Source organism: Dermacentor andersoni, chromosome 10 (assembly GCF_023375885.2).
Source record: "Dermacentor andersoni chromosome 10, qqDerAnde1_hic_scaffold, whole genome shotgun sequence".
Classification (NCBI taxonomy): Eukaryota; Metazoa; Arthropoda; class Arachnida; order Ixodida; family Ixodidae; genus Dermacentor; species Dermacentor andersoni.
Window position 1 is genome coordinate 128,545,968 of NC_092823.1, and position 27,368 is coordinate 128,573,335.

The 27,368-nt window shown below is 43.1% G+C and overlaps 2 protein-coding genes across 2 annotated transcripts; one reads left to right on the forward strand and one right to left on the reverse strand.

Annotated features, from left to right (window-relative positions):
• The first annotated feature begins 95 nt into the window (after positions 1-95).
• Positions 96-27,368, forward strand: LOC126545012 (A disintegrin and metalloproteinase with thrombospondin motifs like). Its single transcript, XM_050192614.3, has 14 exons — positions 96-577; positions 7,246-7,433; positions 9,249-9,347; positions 13,572-13,683; positions 14,860-14,925; positions 15,524-15,639; positions 16,364-16,435; positions 16,534-16,664; positions 18,783-18,835; positions 19,725-19,833; positions 20,415-20,582; positions 21,841-21,979; positions 24,985-25,104; positions 27,209-27,368. The coding sequence occupies exons 1-14, from the start codon at positions 508-510 to the stop codon at positions 27,233-27,235; spliced, it is 1,470 nt and encodes a 489-aa protein (XP_050048571.1). The 5' UTR covers positions 96-507; the 3' UTR covers positions 27,236-27,368.
• Positions 10,634-12,887, reverse strand: LOC129388085 (piggyBac transposable element-derived protein 4-like). The gene is made up of 2 exons (XM_055078114.2): positions 12,832-12,887; positions 10,634-12,627 (listed from the first exon to the last, which is right to left on the reverse strand). The coding sequence occupies exons 1-2, from the start codon at positions 12,836-12,838 to the stop codon at positions 10,973-10,975; spliced, it is 1,662 nt and encodes a 553-aa protein (XP_054934089.1). The 5' UTR covers positions 12,839-12,887; the 3' UTR covers positions 10,634-10,972.

Below are 27,368 nucleotides of genomic sequence, written 5' to 3' on the forward strand. Positions count from 1 at the left end.
CGCTGTCCGCTTCAGATTAAAGAACGCGCGTGCTCCATCACCGCGTCTTCGAAAGCTGCACGTTCAACAAGCTTACAGCTACTTCGATACTGATAGTTGTACCGATGCGAGCGGTCGCAGCCATCGCCGAGTCGAACCGCCGCCTCCTCCGTACGAAATCGCCGAGTCCGCAGAGCTCCTGGTTTCGCGAGATCGCTCCAGTATCGCGCTGCTTCACTTGTGCGTCTTTACCTTCCGCGCTTTTCGTTTGACTTGCAACTCGGAAAGTCGGGTGATTTTTGTCGCGACGCTGCTCCCAGAGCGGTTTTGAAAGGGGACGACCTCGACTGGCCTTGTCCCTTACCGCCACCGCCATCTCCACCGCGCCCGGCGACGACAACGACGTCGGCGACAACGACTGCGCTGCGCTAAGCGGCGGCCCTCAAGTCTGCGAGATCTCGCTTCTGCCGAGGGAACCGGCGCGGATCTCAGTCGCTCGGAAGTCAGCCAAGCGCACTCACTGGGATTATGGGTCTTCAAGCGGCGCAGGCCGCTTTCGCCGCCTGCTGCCTGGTACTGGTGGCGTCCGCACCAAGAGGTGAGGGCACGATTTTTCTTTGCATTATTTTTTCTTTGTAAGTGTCTCTATCAGTTGTTACGATTTGCAGCGCTCTCGCATTCATATGCAAAACGACATTGACAAGCTAGGAGCAGGAGGCGAGGACTTGTTTTTGTGTTGTTTTGTTTTTGTCAAAACTATTCCATGCACTTGGCACTGCTTTTGAAAATCTGTTGCAATATGATAGTTCCTTCCGCGAAAGGTAAGGCACACAGCACCAAACTTAAACTCTCCGGAAGCAATTTTCAGTTCTAATGTTACCAAGATGATTTCGGCATTGTTAAGCTCGGCGTGTGTCGTACAGTGTCGGCGCAGTGTCGGAACACTGCGCCGTACAGAACAAGGCTAAAGGGCACGAAGGTACTCGTGTGTTTTCATTTATGTCCTTGTATTTGCGTTGTATTGTTTTTTGAAGTACCAGCCTTAGCAAGCCCAACAATTCGTTTTACTGTTGATTAACTCCGAAATCCACGGTTAACGAATTGAAGTAGCAGCAGCCACTGCGCTGGCACCTGAAGTAAAGGGAGAAATACAATGGCATGCAGACGCGCAACAATATTTGGCCGAACCAGGCAGTCGTGAAGCTTGCCAACCAGCTTCTCTCTGAACTTTTTCCTTTGCGTCTGTGCTTTGCATATATACCGCCTGTGCCTAAAGTTCCGCAGCCATTATGCTTAGCTACTACAAGCTAAGCCATTACAACGGCTGCCAATTACAAGCCCCGTGCCAATCAGATAGTTCTGAAATTAAAAACAGCGAGGCGCATTGTTCCTGTTCATTCGCGACAAGAGTCGACGATTCAACATTCTTCGAGGCACGCGAACAGGCGACAGGCCCCCTGACACGTACGGTGCCTTTAAATCTGTTGATAAAGAGTGCGCAATTGTATTAGTCATTTGAAATATCAGCATTAACATAGAAGAATGAGTGAGACTCTGAAGCAAGGAGAAAACACATGAACGGTCGAGGGTTAAACCTTCTGCGTTCTGTTGTCTGCATTTCGCCAGTGTCTTGCGTCTAAGTAACAAATGCCAACTAGTGTGGCAAGAAGTGCTTTTACTATAAAGTAACCAGACATCGATCAATGATGCAGCGTCGTTGAAGCAGTTTCTCTAACTCAGCGCTCATCGCCATGCGACAATGGCTTTCATTTTCCTTCACAACTCATTTGACTTTACTTGGCCGACTGTGAAGTTTCTGCAGTGTGCTTCGATGGACTTCGGAGGAAGTCAGTCAAGTTTAAAAATTCTAGTGTATTTCACAAAGTTAAACTCAAGATGAGCATCACACGGAACAGGGCCCTTATTCACAGAAACCTCTTACTCTAGAACTGTTTCTAGGAGGAAATTTCTGCCAATCCTGATTCTGGACATGCTGTTAGGGAAGGCGGCTAGTTAATGGCAAAAAAAACTTCTTGAATTTGGTGCCAGATTCGTTCGCATAGTTCAATTGATGCACCGACAACATCATGGCGGCTTCATCGAGAAGTGGTTGATACAGTATTTACGTGTCCCAATTCAAACCAGTGGTGGTTTCGCGTTGAAAAGGCTTCGCTTTAAAAAAACTAAGAAAACAGAAAACTTCTTGAATTTGGTGCCAGATTCGTTCGCATAGTTCAATTGATGCACGGACAACATCATAGCGGCTTCATCGAGAAGTGGTTGATACAGTATTTCCGTGTCCCAATTCAAACCAGTGGTGGTTTCGCGTTGAAAAGGCTTCGCTTTAAAAAGAGTAAGAAAACTGGATTTATCTCGCTATCTTTTGGCCAGTGAAAATACATCACCATTACGCAGCTTTTACAAAATGTTCAGCGTTACCTATTAGAGCGCCTTACCAAGCTGGAGAAGGCAGCCCGTCATGAGAATCATACTGATAAAAAGAATTCAAATAAATCCAGTAAAACAAATCAGCAGCGAACAACGTGGTGTGATCAGTATAGATGTCTTTCAGCTTATAAAAGGCATCAGAAAACCAAGAGCACCATCCTTCTTCCGTAAAAAAATTCGCTACGTGTAACCACCCGCTGGTTTCAAAAATAAAAGCTAAAATATAGAGAAGTATAATGGCGAATATATAAAAAATATTTCTTTAATGTCACAACGAAATGCCCCACTTGAATAAGTTATTACAAGAGGAACTACAGCGGAGTATAAGGCACTGCAAAACGTTCCTGTCTCGTGAGAAACAGGGCTTGTATTCACCACAAAAAAGCAATTATGCAAGGATTGTTGGTATAGGAGCACACTGCAGCCAATAATCTCGCTGCGAATTTTGTAGCGAAGGCGGCCAGCCAATGAAAAAAAGCACTCACGAACTGGAAGCTTTATAAATGCGGCCCCAGACTGATGATAGAAAAACCGGTGATGACTACTTTCTTTCCTACTTTTTTTGTGCGTTTCTCGGTTATCTATCACATTAGGGGCGTTGCGACCTCAAAAACCTCACGCGCTACTCAGGATGCGAGCTCCGCATGGCGACCTTCGGTGAGCTTTGCCGACGTCGCGCTTTTCCTGGCTTTTCTTTGGTTTTATGTTTCCTTAGTCGCAACAAATAGTGTCACTCTCACCGCCCTAATTTAAAGCGGAGATCCCATCAATTTCACCCGTCAACCATTGCCGATATGACTTCCACCTGTGGCGCGCCTGCACGACGACCCACTGACAACAAAGAACTAAAGTTATCGTTGACTGCTCGAGCAATTATGCGCTTCATTTGAGAACAATGCGTAAGCTTTTAAGACCGGCGATGGTGAAGCTACAACGTATAGTGAGACATCTTCGCTCGGAAGACGTAAAACGTTGCGGTAGAATCTATACAGATATCCAATAGCCTGGAACCGGTCACACAACGCAACATGAAAATGCACACTGAGATCTCCAAAAAATTACACAATACAAAATAGGGTGACAACAAAAGGAGTGGTGAGGAGATTGAGGCAAGCGTTTTTTATCATCAAGCCATCGGCTAGGGATCTTGCCTGGGTTTCTTTCAAGTATAGCATCATCATCATCAGCCCATTTTATGTACACTGCAGGACCATGGACTCTCCCTGCGATCTCCAATTACGCCTGTCCTGCGCCAATCGATTTCAAGTAGCGCCCGCGAATTTCCTAATTTCATTGCCCCATCTATTCTTCTGCCGTCCTCGACTGCGCTTCCCTTCTCTTAGCACCCATTCTATAACCCATCCCTTATGGTCCACCGGTTATCTAACCTACGCATTACATGACCTGCTCAGCTCCATCTTTTTTCTCTCAACGCAATTAGAATATCGCCTATCCCCGTTTGCTCTCTGATCGTACGCTTCACAGTAAACGCATCACGTCGACACTGTAAAGGGTCGCTATAAAGCAACACTTAAGATATTTGAACTGGTAAAACATTTTATTAAAACCCTTTTTACTTCTCTTTGGGTAAAAAAATCGTGCTGCCTCATATCGGAAGAAATGAAGGCCGAAAGTATACTCAAAGCGAGACGATGAAATTGCATTTTTGTGAATTTGGATTAGTTCAAGGACTGAGACTGTAGTTCTGAACATTGCGTAACGATTTCTTCCTCATAAGATCTTAACTAGCTTTGAAAAAACATTGCCAAATCTGTAACCTCACGCGAAGTTTGTGCAAGAATTTCAATGTGAGTTTCACCACCCCTTTTGTATTTTCTGGGGTGCTGAACTACCGCTCCCAGATAGACATACCTATTTGCAATTTGTTATGTGCGACCTACCTATTAAGCTTAACAGCGTTCGTTAGTATGTCGTGAAAAAGTTCCATAATTGTGGAATACTGAACTACTTGCCGCGTTGTTTGCAGCTCACTGAGTGTCCTTGATAACCTATATTTCAACATCCCGTACGACACCTGAAATCAGTGAAAATTTAGCAAAGGTTATCAGCTAAATGGCGTCACGCTAGGCAAAAAAAAAAAGAAGTGTTAGTTACGCGTAAAAAATATGTGTAGTGCTTCATTCTGCAGTGCACTCGAGCTGTCTAGCATAAAGAGTCGAGAAAAGAGGTGACCTCAAAAACAAAAACAACTGCGCTCTGTAGAACAGAATTTGAATATGAGGACGATTAACTTTCTTAATCAATGCGAGGTTCAGCGCACATGCATAAAACGGTTCGTGGCTTATGTTGTGAGCAGTAAATCTGCGGCACTCGTGAGCCGCTCTGTGCGTCTGGTCTTGATTAGTTTTTATGCGGAAGGCTCGCAGTGTGACCCGCTTGTGCGACGGCCGTCATTAAGAACAAAAAGAGGGATTGCAGATGGGTTCTCTTTTCTCGATAGTGAAAGCGGACACACTGAACTCGTAGCATTGCAAGTCTTTCGCGGCCATACTAGAACAATAAATTTGCTTGATACAAGCAGTAACACGTCTCGTTGCCCTATGGTTCAACAACTGGCTCTTATTGAAGGCAAACTGTTGGCCTAATGTTTTACATACGAGTATAAGAAAATAGTAGGCCGCAAAATGCCGCCATCATTTCGAGGCACTTCGTAGTAGTCGGTGGTCTCACGTCAGTTACAGTGCAAGAAATAGAATTTCGACGAGTTTTTTCAACCTCCTCGCTGCGTATAAACATTTGCAAAGGCAAAGATGCAGCACAATAGCCATAGACATAGTCAGGCATATAGAGATCACATTAGTGGACACAGCTGATGCAGCGTACTGCATTTAAACAATCCGCTCATAACTCTTTCTTATTCGTGAGCAAGTGCCCAGCCCAACTGATAACCGCATCAACAAAGCAATCGTAGTGCTCAAGGCAGGCAAGTTTGCATGAACAGTGGCGGTGTTTTTATACACTGACGCGCAGGTTTAGCATATTACGTGCGTATTTGGATGATGTCCATTTCCTACTGCCATTGCATGTGCAAGCCCATCGTAAAAAATGGTGATATTGAAGGACTTGGTGGCAACAGTTGCGTTTGCAATTCTTATCGTTTCAGCCATCGTTTACGTTTTCTTTTTCTATTATGCAGCAATTAGTTAGTCTTATCATAACTAAGGGCTGTGTACCAACAGCAGCATATTGCTGTGTTTGACAAAGCGTGTTTTCTGCACTGCTTAGAAAATAATAGTTCCTACGTATATGCCGATAAGAAAAATTCAAAACTGGAACATGCGTGGTGCCGAAAATCTTATATATGCGTATCCTACTTCAAGTTCTCACATTTTTATAATCGTGTTACAAATTTCATGTAGACGTAACTTTTTCCCAAAACTTTACCTCAATTTGCAGTCTATAGTGTACCTGGATGCCTAAAGGATGCGGGTTACGGCCGTTGCAGTCCCGTCATAGAAAATTACGTCCGTTTATTCCTCAAGCCGTGTCGACAGACACTAAACACTAAGACAAAACGTACTCGGCTAATCCCACATTATCATACACAAACGGATTGCGCTACATTGCTTTTGATCTTATTTCTTCAATTTTTTACATACGTCTGATGCTCTTTCTTTCATTTTTCTCGACACCGTCACATTTCAGTACCTTGCCTGTCTAATCTAGAACAATGCTGTGATGCACTCACATATATATTTCACTTCCTCACTGTGAGCAGCTGATGCCATTACCTCACACCGACAACGAGCAGTCTGAGTGTTCTAGATGAAGGTTGCACAAAAATTAACAGACGACGCTATTCGTTTTGCATAACTGCAACGATGCGATGGTAACAGTGGTGAAAATGTGCATGCGTTGGCAGACGAACGACGTCACAAATTTTGTGAGGTAGGCCGAAGCACTAAGAAAAGTTTGAAAAAGTGAAGAAGGTTGCTGGCATCGTGTCAAGAGAGTACGCTGACCGAATGATTATTTAGGCTGTTATTCGGTGGCATACAGCATACCAAGGTGTGAAGTATAAGATAAGCCGCCTACGACATCACTGTCTGTTTTTTGTGACCACTTTAAATGTTACTTCACGACACTGCATTTACATTAAATTCAAACAATCGTTGCTTCTACGCGCACTACATCGGTACAAGCTTGCAACAACATGAACAATTTATTGCACTGCTTAAAGGTGACATGTTCCCTACGTTTGTTATATGTGGCAAACCTGCCCGCAGTGGGTTAATAATAATATATGGCATTACTGAGACATTTCCAAATTTAATAGCCCTACCATTCGGATTTCTAATGAAACTATAGCCACAGGTCTGAACTTAGTGTCGGAATAGTTCCAAACTGATTCCTGGAGTTGTAGTTTCAATCAAACATATAAACAGCGTAAACACGAGAAGACGTACATCGTGTGGTAGACACCGCCAGTGTCGCGTTACTCAGCTTCCCGGCTTTTGTTGTTATATATCATGGTGATGATGTCATCTTCGTCACCGTTGTTGTTATTTTTTTCATCCTGAGTGCATGAGTCACTGAGTCTGACGACAGCACTCGTTCCACACATTTTTCTATGCATTTCTATCTTGCGTAATCACACATTGCGTCATTTCTGACAACCTGTGGGGAAACATGCCATTCTCTTAACTTCGTTATAAACATACTAAACTACTGTGATGCACGCTATACAAGAATAAAGACGTAATAATCATTAACTATGGTATTGTCTTTATATTTCCTGTGAAATAAGGTACCATCATTCAAGAAAGAGATGTGGCCGTTTGTTTCTTTTCGGCGCAGACTCAGTCTACTACATCCCAGTCTTTGACACCGAGACCATAGTTTACCCCGTGCTGCAAGAAGTCGACGACAGTGCGGTGCTTCTCCAAATTACGGACGGCTACGAACTGATGCTCCATCAAGAGTCCGTGTTGCCTCCAAGGCTACTGATCAGAACATTCAAGGATGGCAAGCCAGTGGACTCAATTGTGAGTGAGCCTCCTTCGTTATATAGAAAGTGCAATCACAGCTGCTCGTGACCCAGAGCAATAAAATTAAACCGAAAGTCCTCAGATTTCAAGAGCATATCGCTGCAGTGCATACCAAAGCAACGCTTTTCAATTACCTATCAAAGCAAGAGATTATCGGGGAATAAATTGATGTGTGGTAAGCATAGAAAAATAAGTATTTTTTTTTTTTAATACAGATGCAAAGTTTCAATGGTGTGATTGAAAAATACAGCACGTTGCGGACGTATTTCTTTTGCTGACAATGGGGTGCAAACCAAGTTTCCAAGTGTGCGACGTATCTAAAATAAAGTGAGAACAGTCAGATATAGTGTTACACGAAGTCGCCTTAAAACCTTATTTTCACCATCAAGTACAGCCCTCCCGCTCGCAAGTTACGCACAGCTCATACAAGCAAACACATTTGCAATTAGAACATTAGCAAATTAGAAAAAATTACGCTACCATCCTCGGGCTCTTTAAATTTTGTTACACCTGCATTCATAAACAGCTTGATCATAATGGCTTCTATCAAAACCAAGCAGACTACTATTAAATAACTTAAAACGTCATGATTTGTACAGGTTCTTGAGTGTTATTCACAAGTCTTGTCGCTCCGAAAAAAGCGGTCATCAAAGGTACCACACTATCAGCTAAACGTTTTGGCCAGCTGTCCCGATAGTTCATACTTATTTCCATGAAGCATCTACTTTCTTCATTTACACAATTATTGCAGAAATGATATCATTACAACAACAAGTAAGCCTACGTTTATTACGCTTATTGGTATGAATGTCCTGACCGAAATTAAATCAGAATTTCACCCCAATACATCTAAATTATCAGACTCCACGAGAGCTGAGAGAGTCGACCCCCGCAACGGCAAAATCAAAATTCGCTTGTCTCTTAATAACATTTCAGTTTGGTCTTACATGGGGCGTTGGGCTTGTGCGCTGTAAACCCCTGTGAGAAGAACTGGAATCGTGTCTTACAGTTTCTGCACACCGAGAACTCGTTTACAAGTATCTTTCGAAGTTTGTGTATCGACTCTCGCAGACCGCAACCAATTAGCGGACAAAGAATTGAATCACTGTCACTGTAATGTTTTACCGTGAATTAAAAACATTTTCTTATCTTTTTTTTTCACTTGCCAGGGCAACATTTCTAACGAATAAATTAAATTTAAGTAATTCTGGGATTTCACGTCCTAGAACCACGACCTTATTATGAGGCGCGTCGTAGTGGGGGACTGCGGATTAAGTTCGACCCCCTGGGGTTCTTCACCTCGCCCCCAGTGCGCAGGGCACGGGAGTTCTTGTATTTCGCCCCCATCAAAACATGACCGCCGCGGCCGGGGTTCGATCCCGCGTCCTCGCGCTTAGCAGCGCGACATGCATAGCCACTAAGCCACCGCGGTGGGTAACAAATTTCACTCAGAAATGGACCACAGCTTGAATGAATAGATATGAGGACAAAATGAAATACAACAATGCAATTGTAAACTGCAAACTGCATGCGGCAAGCGCTAAGATCGTGTTGCAAGGTAAAAGAGAACAGTAAACACCAGGCGATAAGCGTCTATAGGAATTTATTGCGCAGTACCGACCACACCTCTTTATGCCACTTCCACTGTAGCCGTGCCAGAACAGGTTCTTCCGCAACCCTTTGCATCAGAATTGCGGGTCTTTGTTGCTGTCACTGTGGCACGCGCCCACTGGCCGTTTTTCCAGAGCAGTGACTGCGTATCGCGTAAAGGTCTTACCAGTTCGGTGATCTCTTTTTTTTTTCAATTTGCAGCTGCGGACCACGAGGATCGGCAAGAACATCTTCTCGGACGAACACGGTGCGGCGAGCGTCATGATCCGGAGGAACCGCGATACCAATCGCACGACCGTGGTACGTGAAAGAGTGACACGGTGACGACAAACGAATACACATACAAAAAGCGTGAAATTCAGCGCAGACGCCGCCCGAGTCAGCGCCTCCTCAGCGACGGATGAAAAAAAAATCAAAGGAAAAAAAGAAAGGAGTAGAAAAGTGAAATTGATCGAATCACACCAGACGACTCCCCGCGTTTTATGGTCCCCCGAGAGTGCTTCAGGTTTCCGTGGCCTCGTTCAGCCGGGGCAGGTACAAACAGTCATCGCTGGGTGCCATCGGTAGCCCCCAGCGAGCTGTATATAAAGAAGCAGGCAAAGCTAAGAAGCTTGGAGTAAATGAGCTAGAACTTCCTTGGCGCTGTTATGCGACTCAATATTCGGCATAGCGTTCTAATTAAGGCTGCCATATCGTACGCCCCGTGGCGTACGTTCATCGAGCTCAAGGGAGATGCGGCGGAGATTGTCGGCCTCTGCCTCCCGTACGCGAGACGGCAACCTGCGGCGACGGCTTTTCAATATTTGCTCCATACGAAAGCGCCCAGGGGCTTTAGGCCGTCTTTTTTTTTTTTGTTCCCCGTGGTGCGACACGGTTGATAAGGTCCCGAGTTGCTTGAGTGTTCACGAACAAGCCCGCGGTGTCCGCTCCAGAGAAGATTGAATAACTGCTCCGCTACCATTTAGAAGAAGCTCCCTCGCGGTAAGGGTTACCTTGGTAATCCTTTGAACGTATGCCATTAGGGTAGAAATCGGCGCCCGAATCTCCTTTCTAGCTCGCCTACACAATTCATTTTATTAAGGGCCTCGAGCGCTGTGTATCGGCTTCCGCTAGAAATTGGTGAAAGGTTCTTGTGACTTGGTGCTCTACTCGTGTTGCTCGCTCGGCGTAATATTTCTGGCACGTGCTACATCTGTAAGCTGCACTTGTGTCGCGCGGCCGGTGAAGCTTACAAGTGTTTTTATTATTTCACATGAAACAAAATCAAAGCGATAACGCGCAGCCTTTTTTATATGATGAAATAATGCCGTCGAAAGCTTGTTATATTTTAACCTTTCTTTATATGAGTATATAAAACAAGACCTGTAACGCAAGTTCATCTGGCAAGCACGACTTTTCAGTCACATTGATATATTCAGAGTTCATGGTCTAGGTTTTGTAGACAAGCACGCCTTATATGACAGGAGTACGACTAGGCTGTCCATTTAAATTCTTAGTAAATTGTTTAACTATGTCTCTTGCCGTAAGTGTCAATGTTGTCTTTTGAAACCAACGTGATAGCCAACAATTTCCTACTATTAAACCCTTTGTGAGTTCATATATGGTTTTCTAGCAAAAAAGGGAAATGCTTTGCTTTTTTGAGCTCCTGAAGGCTTCACAAATGATACTAAACAAGTTTGAGAATTATAACATGCCTAGTTTATTAGAAAAAAGTGGGACGTATATGTCCCATTGGCACATTCCGTGGATTTCGGAAGTGGGACAACACTGTCCCGTTGTCTCATGAAGGCACCCTGCTAAGATCACTTTTGTGCCTATTTAGTGTGAAAGGCACCAAAACAAGTGGCACACAGGGGCACCTTGCACACCCCACACATGAACTTTGTGCGGACCTCATTTCCTGTGGTGGAGCACCACCTGCACCTTCACCTTGTGGGCACTTTTTGTGGATTGTGGCCGCTCCCTGTGAACCGAATTTCCTCCGAGACTCCAACCATTTTTTGGCCGTTCTTTCGGCCCTCCTTGTTCTTCCGGAATGGTCCTGTGCTAGTGTAGTGCCTGAACCTTTGTCCATTTATGAGTTGCCGTCCTAGAACAAGCCGGAACCACAAGTATGTTATGTCATTGTTGGCGCAGTATTGAATGAATACATTGACGACAGAAGCATCGAAGAGAAAATAAAATATCCTATACCAGGACTTCTTGGAACGCCTATCAGAAGTGTAGGCATTTCGCTTTTGATCAAATTTGTCTACGGCTCCTATCGACATGTTGTAGTCTGCCAGTGCTTTTGGGCAGATCACAGCCACCGAAGAGCCATTGGCAAGCTTCCGTGACACTTCGACAGTTTCCGTCGGATCATGGAAATTCGACAAGAGGTGAACATCTTTAGTGTCACGCCACTGATAGGCTGTGACCTGACCTTTGGAGCGCCACAGGTATTCTCCCTTCTTTAGCTTGTTGTTTCGCTTTAGTTCTTCGGGCAAGTCCTTTCTGTTGGTGCGAACCGTCCCTGCGGCTAGGATGCTCCTCTCAGCGAGAGTTTCCATTAGGCGAGTGCAGGTAAAATAGTTATCAAAGAATAGCCGCGTTCCAGGCTGCACGTTCTCTGACAGAGAAAGAACGACATGCTCACCAAGGCTTTGATTGGCCGGTCTTTGTGCGTTCTTCCCTTCATACACCTGAAATTGCAGCAAATAGCCCGTCTTTGAGTCGGCCCTGCACCAGACTTTATACCCTCTTTTTATGGGCTTCATTGGAAGGTACTGTTTCATACTAGATCTTCCTTTGAAAGCAACCATGCTCTCGTCAATTGCCTGGTGAGATGACGGCGAGTATTCTTCCTGAAATTTCTTGTTCAGTTTATCAATAAGGGGACGCAGCTTAGCAAGCCTGTCATAACCATCTTCTCCTCTTTTCTTTTCTTTGCTTGGGTCGTTTACACGAAGGGAATTCATGATATACTGGAAGCGCTTGAAAGACATCACTTTGGCGATTTCTTCGCAGTTGAAAAGAGAATCACGGCTCCAGTAATGATAAAAGTGATGTCGTGGTGACACGCTCATCAGAAACAGCAATCCAAAATAAGCGCGCAGCTCATCACTTGTGAGCACCGCCCACTTCTTAGGGTATTTTAGTGCCCCGGCACGGTTTGTGCGCTCTACAATCATTTCCAACACTTCATCGTCGAAGTACAGATCAAAACAGTCGGCTGCCCGCACCACGGCCTTTGTTGAGAAGTGAGGGTCCCATGATTTTGGAATCCCAACGCGGATCGGCGGTTCATTTGTACTCCACTTGTCACCAACTTCCTCTCCTAGCACGTCACCTACTTCGTGATAAGGCTCGACTGTTTCCCGCTTGCTTTTTTTCCTGTTCTTTGAAATTGTTGGTCGCCGTTTCTTGCGTTTGCTTGTTGATGGACCTGCTTCGTTATCATCTTCGTCGGGACTCGAATCTGGTGGTGCAAGCTCCGGAACGAACTCATCCTCGCTACTCAGTGCCTCGTCCTCACTTGTTTCGGACTCATCTGGCAGGCTGAAAAAGAGTTCCAGTGCCTCTTCGCGTGTGAGCGAGTCCACTGCAAATTCATAAAATCAGAAATAATAAGAATGTAACACATGTGTAGTTCGCGTCAATTAGGCCTAGCAAAATAAAGGTACGCTTTTAGAGTATCCTGGCTTTGACATCACTATCGCGCGGCCCATTGCTCCGATTTTCAGATTTCTCACATCAATGCATGCAATAAGCATTGCTTTGAATGGGCAGAAAAGGAAAATCTTACCATTCATGCCAAACTCTCGTCGATCGAGTCCTACGGGAGCGAAAATTCCGAGTGCAACTTTATAAACAACACAATTTTCATTTTTATGAACCTGAAGTGCCACCTACGGAAGCACTTCAAAACAATAGCAGAAAACATCTTCAGACACCTATAATAGATGGCAGCACATTACTGTTACACTGCGTTTCACTGGCATCGGCTGCTAATGCATATTTGTCAGAGTAAAAAGCGGGACCTATCTGTCCCGTTATCCCACAAAGGGTTAAAGTTGTGCTGCGTAACAAGGAAATTGTTTCGCTGTTCACAAGGTGTCAAGCCATCTTTCTGTGCTTTTCATTTATTTTCATGGTTCAAGTTAGCTTTCCGCACATATGGATTGGTCTAACGGCGATTCCGAAATGTCGTTTACTTACGGCCTTTAGTGGATCTTCATGAAGTGTACAGTCTGCCTGAAATATGTCTGGGAGGAACGAGAATTTCATGGGCTTCTAAACCATTGCCACATTCTGTGACGAGATAATGTCTGTTCGAAAGAGTCGACTGTTTGCTTCTCGCGAAGCGAGCCGTTGTTTTCGATCATGCTCTGCAGATCGTATTTTAATTTGTGAAAAATATATGCGCGTGTGTACATATCTCACGGATAACCTCTAGTTGCGGCCTAACTTATGCCATATCAAAACCAATAATCGCAAGCTTATGTCAGTGTGGTCCCAGAGCCTTACGCATGCATTTCTTTGCAGGAAGGAATTCTTGAGAACGACCTGCGTATCATTCCGATGAACGATAAAGACAATGTGAATGCACACAAGGTATTCCGTGTCAAAGACAAGTCCGCTCACGTATTGGATTCTAGTAAGCATATTCTGCTTTGTTACTCACTGTTTAAGGAACCTTGGTCGGCGTAAAACAACCTTACATATGACTGGACTAAACCTCACAAGCCCGTCTGAACTGCCTTTGCTGAATGTTCCTTGCGTACAAGGAATCACTTAGCCCAGGAACATTTATTCTTACACGTCGTAGTCTCGTGATTTTAAAGCAGTAAACGTTGATTGATGTCTAGAAGAGATGAGATGGTTGTGCGGCGAAAATACCGAGACATCACAGGCATCACCATATTTTTACATGCCTTTAAGAGTGCTCAAGCTTTATCTCGGAGCCAAATCCGATTTCCCTATTCAAATGCATGTAAAACGAAGAGATTATCGCATTATACAAACGCTGCACCGATTTGAATTAAAGTGGGTACGTAGGAGAGAAAACGTTAAATATTCCCAACTGTCAGAAGCCGAGTTTTGATTGAGGAACTAGAATGTATTTTTCTTTTTGTAAAAAATCTGTTTCTTTCTATAAACAGAAGCACGAAGTTTAAAAATCGGCAACTCTGTACCCAGACCAGGCATTGAACTTCTGTAAATGCATTTGTTAGAGCATCTCATGTGGATAAATGTAACATAAATTTACAGCTTACGTGAAATTGTCCCGACGTTTACTTAAGGGTCTCAAAACACTCCTATAGAGAAATTAACGGGACCCTTATTCACGAAAAGTTCTTACATTAAAATTTCCGTAGGAGTAAACCCCAGCCGATCACAAAGCTGGACGTATTAGCAAAGGCAGCCGCCCAATGACATGCAAACATCATTTACTAAAGAACAGTTTTGTGAATTTTGTTTTAATATACTTCAAAGTGGTATATAGTATATCAACTTTGTCCTCTTAGGATGTATTATTAGATACAGTTTACAAAATAGCGATACCGTTTTTATTGCTGAGTTACAGCTGAGTTAACGCATGAGTTTCCCAAATTTTGCAATTTTTACAGTTTTTTTATACAATCCGTGGCATTGACTGAAAATGTACTTATTGCAATTACCAGATCTTGAGTTATATTTAAATGTAATAAACTACATCAAAATCAGTGCAGCGGTTACCAGGAGAAACAATTTCTTCACTCCCGTGTATTAAATTGGATGACGTATGTCATCCCGTGAACGGCCACGTTTAAGAAAATATTTTTTTTTTCAGTTCTTACCAACAACGCCACGCTAGCTGATGACATCCAGACCAATGAAGTCACCAAAGCCGACTTAAGTGAGTACTCACGAGATATGCCGCACGCTTAATTTATTCATGGTCTTGATGACAATTCTGCTGTTCTCTACAAATGACTTGGCAGAAAATGTTCTGTGCGCGTATCGTTTCGTGCCGCAACTAGGCGAAACGAGGTGGCATATCGTACGTTTGAAGTGTAAATTCTGCTAACAAGCAAGAGCCGGAAGCACATGAGAGGTTTAAAATGGTCACTTTCGATTAGCTTATGTTGCGTTGATTTCTGCCTTTTTTCATATTGATATTAGTATTTCATTTCAAGTTAGTGAATGGAAACATGAATTCATATTGTTCTGTTTCCACGACGAACACAGGCCAATGCCCTTTTGCTATGTGTCAAATATAACAAGCCAGAAAAAATTTTTTCATCACTTTATTCGTTGTCATTGTTGTTCTTGTTGCAGTATACCATTGACCTTTGCAATTTATCATTGGCATTTACAAGGCACTACATTCCCACAGTGGGCCTGCATCTGCACTTCGCGTTTTTTTAAATGACTGAACGAACACGTTAAAATTGTGCGAAGTTGCTTTATCATTTTCTTTTTCAGAAGACTAACTCCCACTTCGGTTTTTGCAGCGAACAGAACTCTGTCAGTTCGTCCTGAAGTAGTCATCATATCAGACTCGGTGCACAACCGCAGCTTCAAAACACGCGGTGATCTCATCCGTTATGTCGGGATCTTCATTAACGCCGTAAGTGAATAACCTGCATCTTCAAATTTATATTGACAAGTCAGTTAACACGATTTACTACGAGTAACTGGTCTTTTCCTCGAAGCCCCGCTTATATTTTACTAAAGGTTCATCCCACCAAACTTTATTCTAAAGCACTGACAAATGAAATAACGGTATTATTCGCTCAAAAACGAGGTCTTGATAAACAAACCGCCGGTTCGATGCCTACAAATTTCACCTTCAGCACAGTTCTTAAAGAACGTGTAACGTTGCGTCTCGGAACCCAGTTACTGTCCGGTTGAAAAAATACAGTGGTATTGCATCGACGTAGTGAAACTTAGCTGTCAGCTTGGTAAACATGCAAGGTGTCGCTGCTGCTTTGATTTACCTATTTTGTATTGTAAGGTGTAAAGGAGGCTGGGAATGGTTCTAGAGCTAGCAAGGATGCGGCTAAGCGACACGTAATTTGCATTGAGTAAAAAAACAGTAATTTCCTCTAACCATGATTTCCACAGCAAAAACGCTTCATAGGAGCTTTTTCTTATGGTCCTTTTATTCAAATTGTCGTGTGTCTTCCTCTTCCGTGCCATTCTGGAGAGCAGCACTGTGCTTAGTTTTTACGCCATTCACTGGAGTGCAGTTAATAAACACAACCCTATTATTAAATCTGATATAAGCTGATCATGGCTTCTACATGCGGCAATGCAAGCGTTAACTTATCCCTCGTGCTCACATTTTATAGGTCAATCTCAGGTACGCGACAGCCACAGGAATCGACATCAGAATGAAGCTAACGGCAATCATTATCAGCACGGTGAGTTGTAGCGCCAAAAATGTTATCCCAACTGTATTTGAAGATGCTTCAAGCACTTTGCGGATTACGTATTTCATTTCGACCCTTTTTCTTGTCAGCCTGATCAAGAAACCTACATCAGGTACGCTGGGAACTACGTCAACGCAGACCAAACCATTGCCGCGCTCACACTGAGGTTGGCTTCGGGCTACATTCCCGGCAACTACGACATGGCATACCTACTCACAGGGTAAGAGGGAGCGCTTTGTAGCACTTCTATACACCGTACCAAATAAGCTGAAATTCCTCGTGTAAGCGCTATAAAAATTCCTCTTTAGCTACGTGAAAATTTGGAACAATTATTATTCCTGTACTTCTAGGGTATCAGACTGTTACTCTGACAACACTTGAGTACGCGTGTGCAACATGAGAATCCTTGCACACAAGAAGGCAAAATCAGGCATTAAATAGTTTAGAGACGTTCCACCCCATTTATTTTTGATAAATTTAGATCTACCGATTCAGCTTCCATACTCATGCTTCATAACTATATCCCTAAACTGGAGCCGCGAAGGAAGAGAGCAAAACCTACATTTCTTTACTCACTAGGCACGCAGTCAGTGAAATTTCATGCGCCACGCATAGGTAACACCTGTTTCATCACGCTTATCTAGACACCGCCACGAACACAATTTGCTGCCTTATCGCGCACATCAAACAGTTTATGTTCTTCTGTTTTCCAAGCCTATCACTGAGCGCAATACGTTACCGGCTGACGTCATCACAGTTGATCCTGCTAGTGCATACGAACGAGCGGTTTCTTCACGCATTAATGCTTGGATTACATACTTGGTAACTCTTGGCTGCATTATAAGGTACATTGAACTTTGATTATATAAAACATTTTTCTGTTTGTGCCGCGGTTGATGTTATTGCTCAAATGGCACGTGATTTCTTTGTTACTCAATGACCACAATATACCTTAAATAAATCAAAATAAATAAAATAAATTTTCATCATCCTTTTCATTTCACGTTCATGGAGGTGCGAGCACAAAGCTCGCAAATCATCCCAGTCTCGCACGCTTTACGCTTAATATACAGGGTATCCTAGCTAACTTTATCCAGAAGTTAAAAATATGCTCATGACAGGTAGCTGGGCAGAACGAAGGTAATATTGTTTGCCGTCGCTTGGAGCTACTAAAATTACTTTTCTTTTCATTCCGCCTAATTTGATAATTAGTCCCATTTGATTAACCAATTTCTCAAAAATTATATTTAGATGAATGGTGCCAATGAAAAAACTCCAGAGTGACATGAAAGACTTCCGGCACAGCTTTCTGTTGCTTAGTACGTGCTAAATAAAAGTATTTTATTGAGCGTGAAAGAAGTCCGCAAATCCACGCAAAATTGCCGCGCTACCAGCCGCTCGAGGCACTTTGCGTGTATTCGTGGGCCTCTTTCACGTTCGGAAAAACGCTTTTATGTAGCACGCATTGAGCAAAAGAAAGCTGTATCGGGAGTTTTTATGTTGCTCTACAATTTTCTCACTGACACTTTTCATCTAACGATATTTGAGAAGTTGATTTATTAGTTAAGACTAATTATATTAGACAAAATGAGAGAATAATTTAAGTATCTTCAAGCGACGGCAAACAACATTACCTTGGTTCTGTCCAGCTACGTGGCATTCGCATATATTTAAACTCCTGCTAAAGTTAGCTAGGACACCCTGTATAATGTACTTGAAGTTTACTTGTAGCGCAAGAAAGAAACAAGCAAATATTTTCAGCGGAACTTTCAGCTCCATATAATGAATCTTCGCTATTTATCTGATTCACGAACTTACGCGAAAGCGTTTATCTTGCCTAAATATTCCGTCCGTTCCTCCGAAAGGCCTGCCGCTCATTCGTTCGACGTGTCCGACGTTTCGCACCAATGCCTACTTTATACTTAGTTTCCTTACAGTCAAAGGTTAGTAATTAGTCTTACTTAATTAACATAAGCTTTTATTATCGAGACCATGAGGTTTGTGATTTGTATATTCCCTACCAAGGCTAGAAGTTTCCGCAAATCATTTGTATCATTTGATATTGCTACGTAGGAAGACGCAGATGAAAAGCTATTTACAACTGTATTTACAAGGAAATACGCCGCACTTGGCCAAGAGGCAACAGCCCGCGCTAGCCTCTAATCGTCGTCGTCGTCTTCACACTGCTCGCCTCTTCGTGATCACAAATACTGTTCCGTAGCAATATAGTAGTAATAAACTTTTATGAGTCAGCAGTGCGACATTCATTCTGTTTCCTGTGCATAACGTTAGTATCGGCGGTAATTGGAACAAATTGCTAACTTGTGTATCTTTACAGGCGAGACATTGCGCAAGTGACACCATCCAACTCGCTCCACATCGCTGTCGCCGGTGAGGCACTGCTTCAATATTTTGTTAGAGTGTTGCAAGATCGACTTTTTGTTGTGTAATTGTCACTTGCAAATTTTATTACTGTATACAGTGGCAACAGTGTATTATCATGAAGGCACGCTTCCCTGTCGGCAGCTCTATCATGTCTAATACAGCAAGACTCATTTGGATCCGTGAGATATTCAACTCAGTGTTATCGACCATCAACTCCTTCTAGCACATCAAAACTGTTTGGGATATCATTGTTCACAGTCTTACTAACCTTTGATCCACACTTATATCACTAATGTTATCGCTAATCACACGACGCGAAACTTCACTGAAATACGTGTGGAATATACGTATTTCCACCTATAGAAGCTACCGACACAATAGAACCGCTACCTTTCATGTAAGCTCCCGAACAAAAAGACCTTTTTACGCCACAACGTCATGAACATGCAGATCTCACTGCATTTCAATTTCTTTCCCCACGAGAAAAACTAAAACTGTCAGTGAGAGCGCAGACAAAATTATCATATTCCGGTATTTGTTCTTCCTTAAATGCCGCATTGCAAGAATGCCTGCTTAAATGTGATACGAGAGCGTTGCGTTTAGCGAGAACTGGTCGAACCCTTTAAGCGCCCACTTCGAAAGTGAAAGAAGTGCGGCATTACAAATTCTGTGGTTGAAGCCAACTTACGCTAAATCTGCGGAAGTGGGATCTCGCATTTGAAATTGAAATGAAAAACGCGAGCATGCGTGCGTTTTTCTGTGATACCGAGTGTACAGTTGCGTTTTTTCGAGATTCAGCGTAGAATGACGTCAAAACTTGCTTAAAACTGGCATATTACACGAGTTTCAGCACATGTACCAGCAGAACTTTGAGTATCACATTCTTTTTCTGCAGGCGTGGCTTACATCGGAGGTGCCTGCACCGTGCAGAGGACTGGTTTGGGCGAAGACATTCCGGGAACGTATGACGGCGTTCAGGTGGCAACGCACGAAATGGCTCACTTGTAAGTGCCAGCATTTTTGGCCTTCTATGTCATTATTACGAAAACAAGTCCTGTCTTTACTTCACCAAACACATATGCTCGCTTTAATTATGTCAGCGCATAATGCAACAAATGCACGTATAAGCTGTAGCTTAAACCTTGGCACAGTGTGTTGAACCCTCCCAAGTGAATATTGTTCCCTAAATATAAATATGCGTCCTACCCCAGCATCCTCTTTTCTACGCAATACTTGACTGGCCTTTCTACGCAGCGTATAATATCAATCCTGGGGAAATTTTGTTGGCGTCCTACGAAAAAAGAAATAAATGTGATATTGAAAGGCTTCCAGAGTTGCTGTATCATATACGGCATCCGCGAGGTACTAATGTTTCACTATGGTAGAAGCTTTAGCAAGAAAATTTCCAAGAACAGACTTCAAGCTCTGGTTTATTGCCATTTGGAGGCAGGGACGCTAGCTAGAACACTATGGATTAAATTTATCCTCTAACCATGCTGACTGTCGAATGGCTACGCGTCGTGGTCCCAACACCTGGGTATACGCCCCTAATCAACCAGGCGCCTCTTCTATTGTCTTCACCTAGAATGGGATGCGTTCACGACGGTGACCCTCCACCGGACTACCTGGCCGACTCGCCTGGAGCAACCGACTGCCCTTGGGACGATGGCTTCATCATGAGCTACAAGGACGGAGGCCTAAACAAGTACATGTTCTCACAGTGCTGCGTCAACCAGATTATGCATTTGCTAAGGTGAGCATATACGTTTCATTTGATTTGTTCATCTGTCAAACTTTATCTAAAGGTACCTGCAGTTTATCGTATTCTCCCGCAGCTATGTGAGTGATATATTCGTTGTTTCCTCTATCAAGTTTCCAGGAAAAAAAGATAATTACAGAAACGTCGAGGTCACACAGGCTCCGGTAATAACGGAAGTCTTTCGGGTGGTTTCCGTAAAAGCTTATGGAAGCAATCTCTGATGCAGTAACGCTTTCATTGCGGTCTCGTCTACAAAATTTTCCGCACCTTAATTCCTGACCTTGTTCCGGTTGTTCTCGTGAGTCACAGAAATCAAATCACCAGTGGTGAAAAAAAACTTGCCGTAACAAAGAGGGCATAGTCACGCTACCTAAGAAACAGCTCCCAGAATTTCAGATCCCTTTTTCATGACTCCTGCGAAAACGGCAGTTTTCGAGTCAATAAGTATGTTGAGGTTGATTAGTTCAATTCAACTTCCAAGTTATATTCCGGACAACCGCTGTCCAGAAGCATGGAACTAAAGGCAGCATATCTGCCTGACGTGGTCCCGGGCAGCTGCCAACGCTATGAGACAGAGCAAGGAATAGTCAAAGTGACATACATCAGCAATGACATACAGTGCAGTGGCATAGCTGTACGAGAAAAGATGTTTTTGCTAAGAAAGGTGTTCAAACACGGAAGCAAATTCTGCGCTAACAAATGTGAAAATAATAAACAGCAAATAACTCCAGAATATATTTTGAAGTTTGCATGCACAACAGTAACTCGATTTAATTTTTTAACAATTGCGTAGTCATCACATCATGGGCTAAGTGAACAATAAACGGTGACTTGCTCAGAAACACTACGATAACATATTGCGTCATCTGTGATCCATACTGCAATCTTGAACGAGGAGTAACAAAATGTGCCACGGCATACCTATACTTAAATAGACATATCCATACAATTATGTTGGTAGATTATTTTACTTCAACGAAACAAGTACTAAGACACAAAAAACGTTTAGCTATGACAAGGTGCGAACAGCCAAAGTATAATTGGCACTGTGCGCATTCATGTCACAACTTGGATTTTACCTATGCAAACATAAGAGGAATACAAAAACTGCAAATATAACTAAAACACATCATTCATCGAATTGCAAATTTAGACGCTTATGATCAAGACATCTACATCGTTACATGAAACCACTGATTAAAAAAAAAACAAATTTCAACCCTGTAATGTTCGCATTTATTTTATTTTTCAGACGTGGAAGTCATAACTGCCTTCTGGAAGAGTTCAACTATCCCCTAAGACTAGACAAGCGTCTCCCAGGAGAGCAGTTGCAGCCAATCGACTACTGCCGGATACGATTCCCTGAGATACCCTACGTGTGGACGGACGGAGTGAGTGTATACTTTTGTGTCCTGCTATAGGAATATAAGCAATCTGTGCGCACCAATGATCTTGTGTGTGTTACAAGCTTACAAGTGCGATTGAGCTCAATTATGGCAGCTTCAACTGACGCAAGTTTCAGTGAGGTGGAGAGTCGGGTTAGTCGTCCAAATTCATTGTGAAGTATTTTTGAAGAAAAATGGCTCACAAACACAAGTAAAACAAAAGAAATTCTTGTTTTCTTTATTTACTTGTTTTGCTTTTCTCTGTGTCCTGTGTGTGTCAGCCGTTGCGATAAAAAAAATCCTGGCAAACTGAGACCAGATTTCTCTAAACTCGAAATTAATATATTTGGCAAGTTTGCAGAAGTTTCTCGCCAGGCGTTATTCCTCAAGCAAAAGAAGAAAGAGCACACAATATGATCATCTCGATTTTATGCCCACACTATTACTATACCTGGCCAGGTGTTATTGTAGTACACTGTCTGGCAGTGCTCTCGTTTCTATAAGCATGCAATAATAAGCCCTTCGGACATTTTTTGATGGACCGCACAATAGCTTTCAATACAACTTTCGAAACGAGTGTTGTTGGTAAAAGGTTTATCGCGTTTTATATGAAGCCGCATGAATAAACTTGTATGAATACGCAATGCAAACAATGCGAAGGAAGATTTATCGTCAGTTGGCATGTGCACCGTGAATGATGACCGCGTAATACATCTGAAAGTGGCCTCTGGCCATAGATGTCATGTTGAAAACCATACCTTTCGATATTTATTGTGATATTACGCCTAAAATATTGAAAGAGCCCATGACCCAGTCGTCCAACTCTTGTCACTTTATCATTTTAACTGAGTAGAATGGTCAATATATTTATAGATAAAAACAAAAAAAAACGGTTTTCTGCGCGCAAATTTTAACTAGAAATTTCCATTTGAAGCTGTTGCCTCAAAGCTTCTCCCACCAATAGTGACCGCCATTTTATCATAAACTGTGAGGCGTCAGGAAACGTGGCACCACCGCTGTGTCGTCTGCTCCAAAACAGTTGGAAACCAGATCGCATGATTTAGTGCGCAAGCTCTAGCAACTAACGGTGGACCATAGACGTCGCCCTTGATTTGTACCCGCCGCTCTGTCACTCGCGGAAGGCAGCACCTACCAGACACCATGCACATGCAGAAACCATCTCTCCGGCTGACCACTGGCGACGCATTGCGACCATGACATATTTCCTACTTGTGCGATCGCTTCCGGCATTTGCAATGCATAAAAGCATAGCCTTCTAGATTAGCTTCCGTTACTTAAAGCGGACCGTTGATGGGGGTGTGTTTTAGTTCGTCACCAGTAGTTGTTACCAGACTAATATATGGCTCAACTGCGACATGAAAGTTTCGAATACATATTTTCTACCGCACATAATGTGCTCAAACTTTACGACCTTCCTGTGGGTCGCGTACGGTTTAACATTCAATGACAAATTCAAGCGAAATATAAGGGTCGTGGCCCCTTTAAGGTCATATTTGCACTCATTGAATCTATTGTCATTTTGTCACCATGGTTACCTACTCTTTGACGCTTTGATCGACGCTTTCACCAACCGATTACCATGGCAGAATCATCGTGTACTTTTATTTATTTATTTATTTATTTATTTATTTATTTATTTATTTATTTATTTATTTATTTATTTATTTATTGTACCCTCAAGGTTTTACAGCATTCCAGAGGGGAGGGGCATAGAAAGAATGCTTACAGATTTTGTAAGGAGCACTTCATATAAAACAGAAATTCAAAAAGCAACAAAGATGAATTAAAGATAATAGCATGTTGTCATAAGGTACACGTAATGACTAAGATGGCAACACATAGGTCATTGCGCTATGTACGCGTACACGCGCAAAAGAAAAACATTCAAAGGCAAGAAAAAAGACAAATGTGAAAAAAACTGAAAAACATCAAAAGGACATGTTAAGTTCTTATGTTTGCGGAATCTGTCTGGGTTAGTAATACTGGCGGTTGAGGCACGCAGATGATTGTAGGCATGGCATGTTCTGGGTACAAATTAATGGGAATATGTTACCGCGTTTCCTCGATTAATATAACTTTGCAATGGTGATCAAGGCGTGAAGATATGAAGGGAGCAGGATGTATGCAGCTCGATTTAAGTACGTGATTCTGATAATAGATCTCTTGGAAAAGGCAGAGGCGAGCGAATTTTCAGCGTATGACAAGGGTAGGTAGATTAAGGATATTTTTCATTGTAGTTACACTGGATATTTGGTGACAGTTTGACAGTATGAAACGTGTTGAGCGATCTTGAACTGCATAGAACTTGTTAGGTGTTACCTGGTCGGGGTCCCATACGGAAGAAGGGTATTCCAGCACAGGACGGGCGTAAGTTGCATATAACCGCTTCTTTAATGAGATGGCGCAAGGAAAAACGTTGCGTTTTAGGTAACCGACCATACAATTGGATCTAGATGTTAAGTAATAAATGCGATCAGCCCACGACAAAAAGTTGGTAATGTGTACACCAAGCTACTTATAAGGCCGAACATATTCAAGGAAGACAGCGTTCAGAGAATACGAGTAGTTCGGGATAGGTGTGTGGTCGCGGGAAAATCTCATTGTTTTACATTTACAAATGTTAAGTTCCATTTTCCGAAGCTCACACCAAGCCTAATATTATTAAGATCTGTTCGAAGAAATTCGATGTAGGCATCATATGAGACAAATAGATGAATGTATGTTATTAGGCAAATCATTTATATAAATAAAAGAAAGTAGTGGGCCTACAACAAAACCCTGGGGTTTGCCTGAACGCACGGGTTTCTGTACCATCTGTACCATCGTGTTGTCATCGTGTTCTTGTACATAACTTCTTTTTGCGAAAATGGCTTAAGAAAGTGTTTAACCCCTCATGCAATATCTTCAGATACAGAAGTATTTGTGCAGAAAGTGAAATGAAACGAGATCTTATTCTGTTTTCGCAATGTCTTCCCTCTGCTTCATACCAGAACCCGGCGGACTTGCTGCAATGCAAGATACGTTGCAGCTACCCTGTAAATCCATATACGGGTCTCTACGTGTTCAGGCAAGCGAACGCTCTGGACGGTACGACATGCGCAGAGGGCAAGGTAAGTTCTGACACGGGTGGTCTTTGTGCCTCGAATATTTAATGAGAATAGCCAGAAAACTTAAAGATGAAAGTGCGTGTACCAGTTCCGCAGCTGTGTGTTAAAACGTATAAATCGCATAAAACACATGATAGCGTCCCAAATCCAAAGAATAACAAGAGACGTGACAGTCAAAAGCACAACATTAATTTCGACTACACTGGGTTCTATAGACCGTTTCATCGGGCGAGGAGGACAGGGCGCGCGGAGAGCCTTTCCTCCTCTCTGGCTTGGGCGATCCGGCGCGGCGCTGCTTGAAAGTATTGCTGTCGCGTGCTGCGGAACGATTTCGAGATGTTTTAGATCTTACTTTGTGAAATTTACGGCATATTCGTTCATATAAGGTCGTCAGGGAAGCCTTTCGGTGCATTGGTAACTACTGTAGGCAGAAATATATCTTGGGGGCGCAAAAATGTGACTCGCATGATCAGCCGCGGTGTACGCGCATTATCAGTCGCGGTGCGTGTATGTGTTGTTTACTATTTTGCTTATATCGACTTTAATTCAACAAAGAAAACCAGCGTCTCTGTATTACCAGCATTAAATAGTAAATCAGCTCACTGTCTGATTGATTGGCGTAGGGAGTAAAACATAAAACATAAGAGCGCATGCTCGTGCACGGCCAACCTAAGGCAACCACGAAACATCTGAGCGGCAGGCGCTATCAAATATTTGTGATACACTGGCATCGTTCTCACGCATTTCAAGTCTAGTATGCTTGAAATTACCATATGTCTACGCTAGCCTTGCTGCATGAGGCCCATGGCGCTGCTCAACACAGCGATCACAGCGGTTGGTGAGCCAGCACGATATATATATAAGCTGTGTGCTTCGGCATTGCCTTTTTGGCCTGTATACAGCCATAATATATGAGAGGGTTCGCATAAAAAGAATGCGATGGCTATTTTTGAGCGCCAAATTTCCGTAATACGTGTGAGTGCGTCGTAGAGAACTGAACGAACACAACCGAAAAATAATTCGGTTATCATCCTCTTTCTCTAAAAAGCAAGAGAAAACGGGCTAACGCCGCACAACGTTTGTAAATATATAACCGCTGATGCCGTATGCTCGGACAATGCGCTATATAGAACAAAGATATCTGTAATCCAGAAACTACTACTGCTTAGGACGCTCGCGCAGTTCGTAAACGGTCGCTTTGCTGGACAAGCTTAATTCAGAGTGTAAGGTATGCTGCTATTACTAGCCAAAACTATTTTATTCATGGGTGGAAGCTTCATCCATCCAACCAAGTAGTCACGCAATGTAACCTGCAGCGAACAGTTTGAACGCTTGTCAAAGTATAACAGCACAGCTCCTATCGTAACAGAGCGGTACCCACGCTGTTACGATCGTCGCGTATGTTTCATGGCCCCTAAACCGCAGCTTAGAAGTAGAGGATAATACTGCAATAGGTCATATTAGTGATTGGAACATTCGGAAATACACAATTGCCCTCCGAGGCTGATTGCAGGCTCAAATATGCGTGCACCCCCCATCGCGCTGCGTGTTCCGTCCACCTCAACGCCAGCAGAAATTCCGGCCATGGCGCCTTAAACCACTTCAGCAAGTCTCACAGAACTGTTTATACCACGTAGAAGACGCACGTCATAATAATCAGACCGCACGACCGCGAAAACAAACGCCAGAACCTACCGCCGAGCGTATACCTGCCATGCCAAAGACCGCTTTCACCCAAGCCAGTATGGCGCTGCTCATAGGCGGCGCCACTGCGTTCACAATATGGCGGCGCCTACGAAAAAACGGTCTATAGAGTTGTTTATCGTATACGGTTCTACAGCGGTCGTAAATCCTCATCATAACACAGTTCCCTATCTAAAAAAACCTCCATTATACCACACTTTCTTCCGCCCTCATTCAATTCAATAAATCACTGCTTGTTTCAAGACACTGTGGGGTGTTGGGCCGAGAAACACTAAAAGATTGTCTCGGGGTCATTATTCATTGCTGAAAATTCAAAGCTCAGGAGAGCATTCGTTTGCCTGCACTGGTTAAGGAATAAATGCGCTTGCTTTCCTAAATTGCATTCTATTTTTGTATTTTGCAGAAATGCATCAACGGTGTATGTCAATGAAGTCACTCAAGACAAAATCAAGAGGAGACGTTCGACGAAATCCTCTCTGTACAGTGTATAAAACGTCGCGCGGCCGCTGCGTTATTTAATTTGCAACTTGTGAAACTGTACTCAATAAATCCTCACTGTTTTA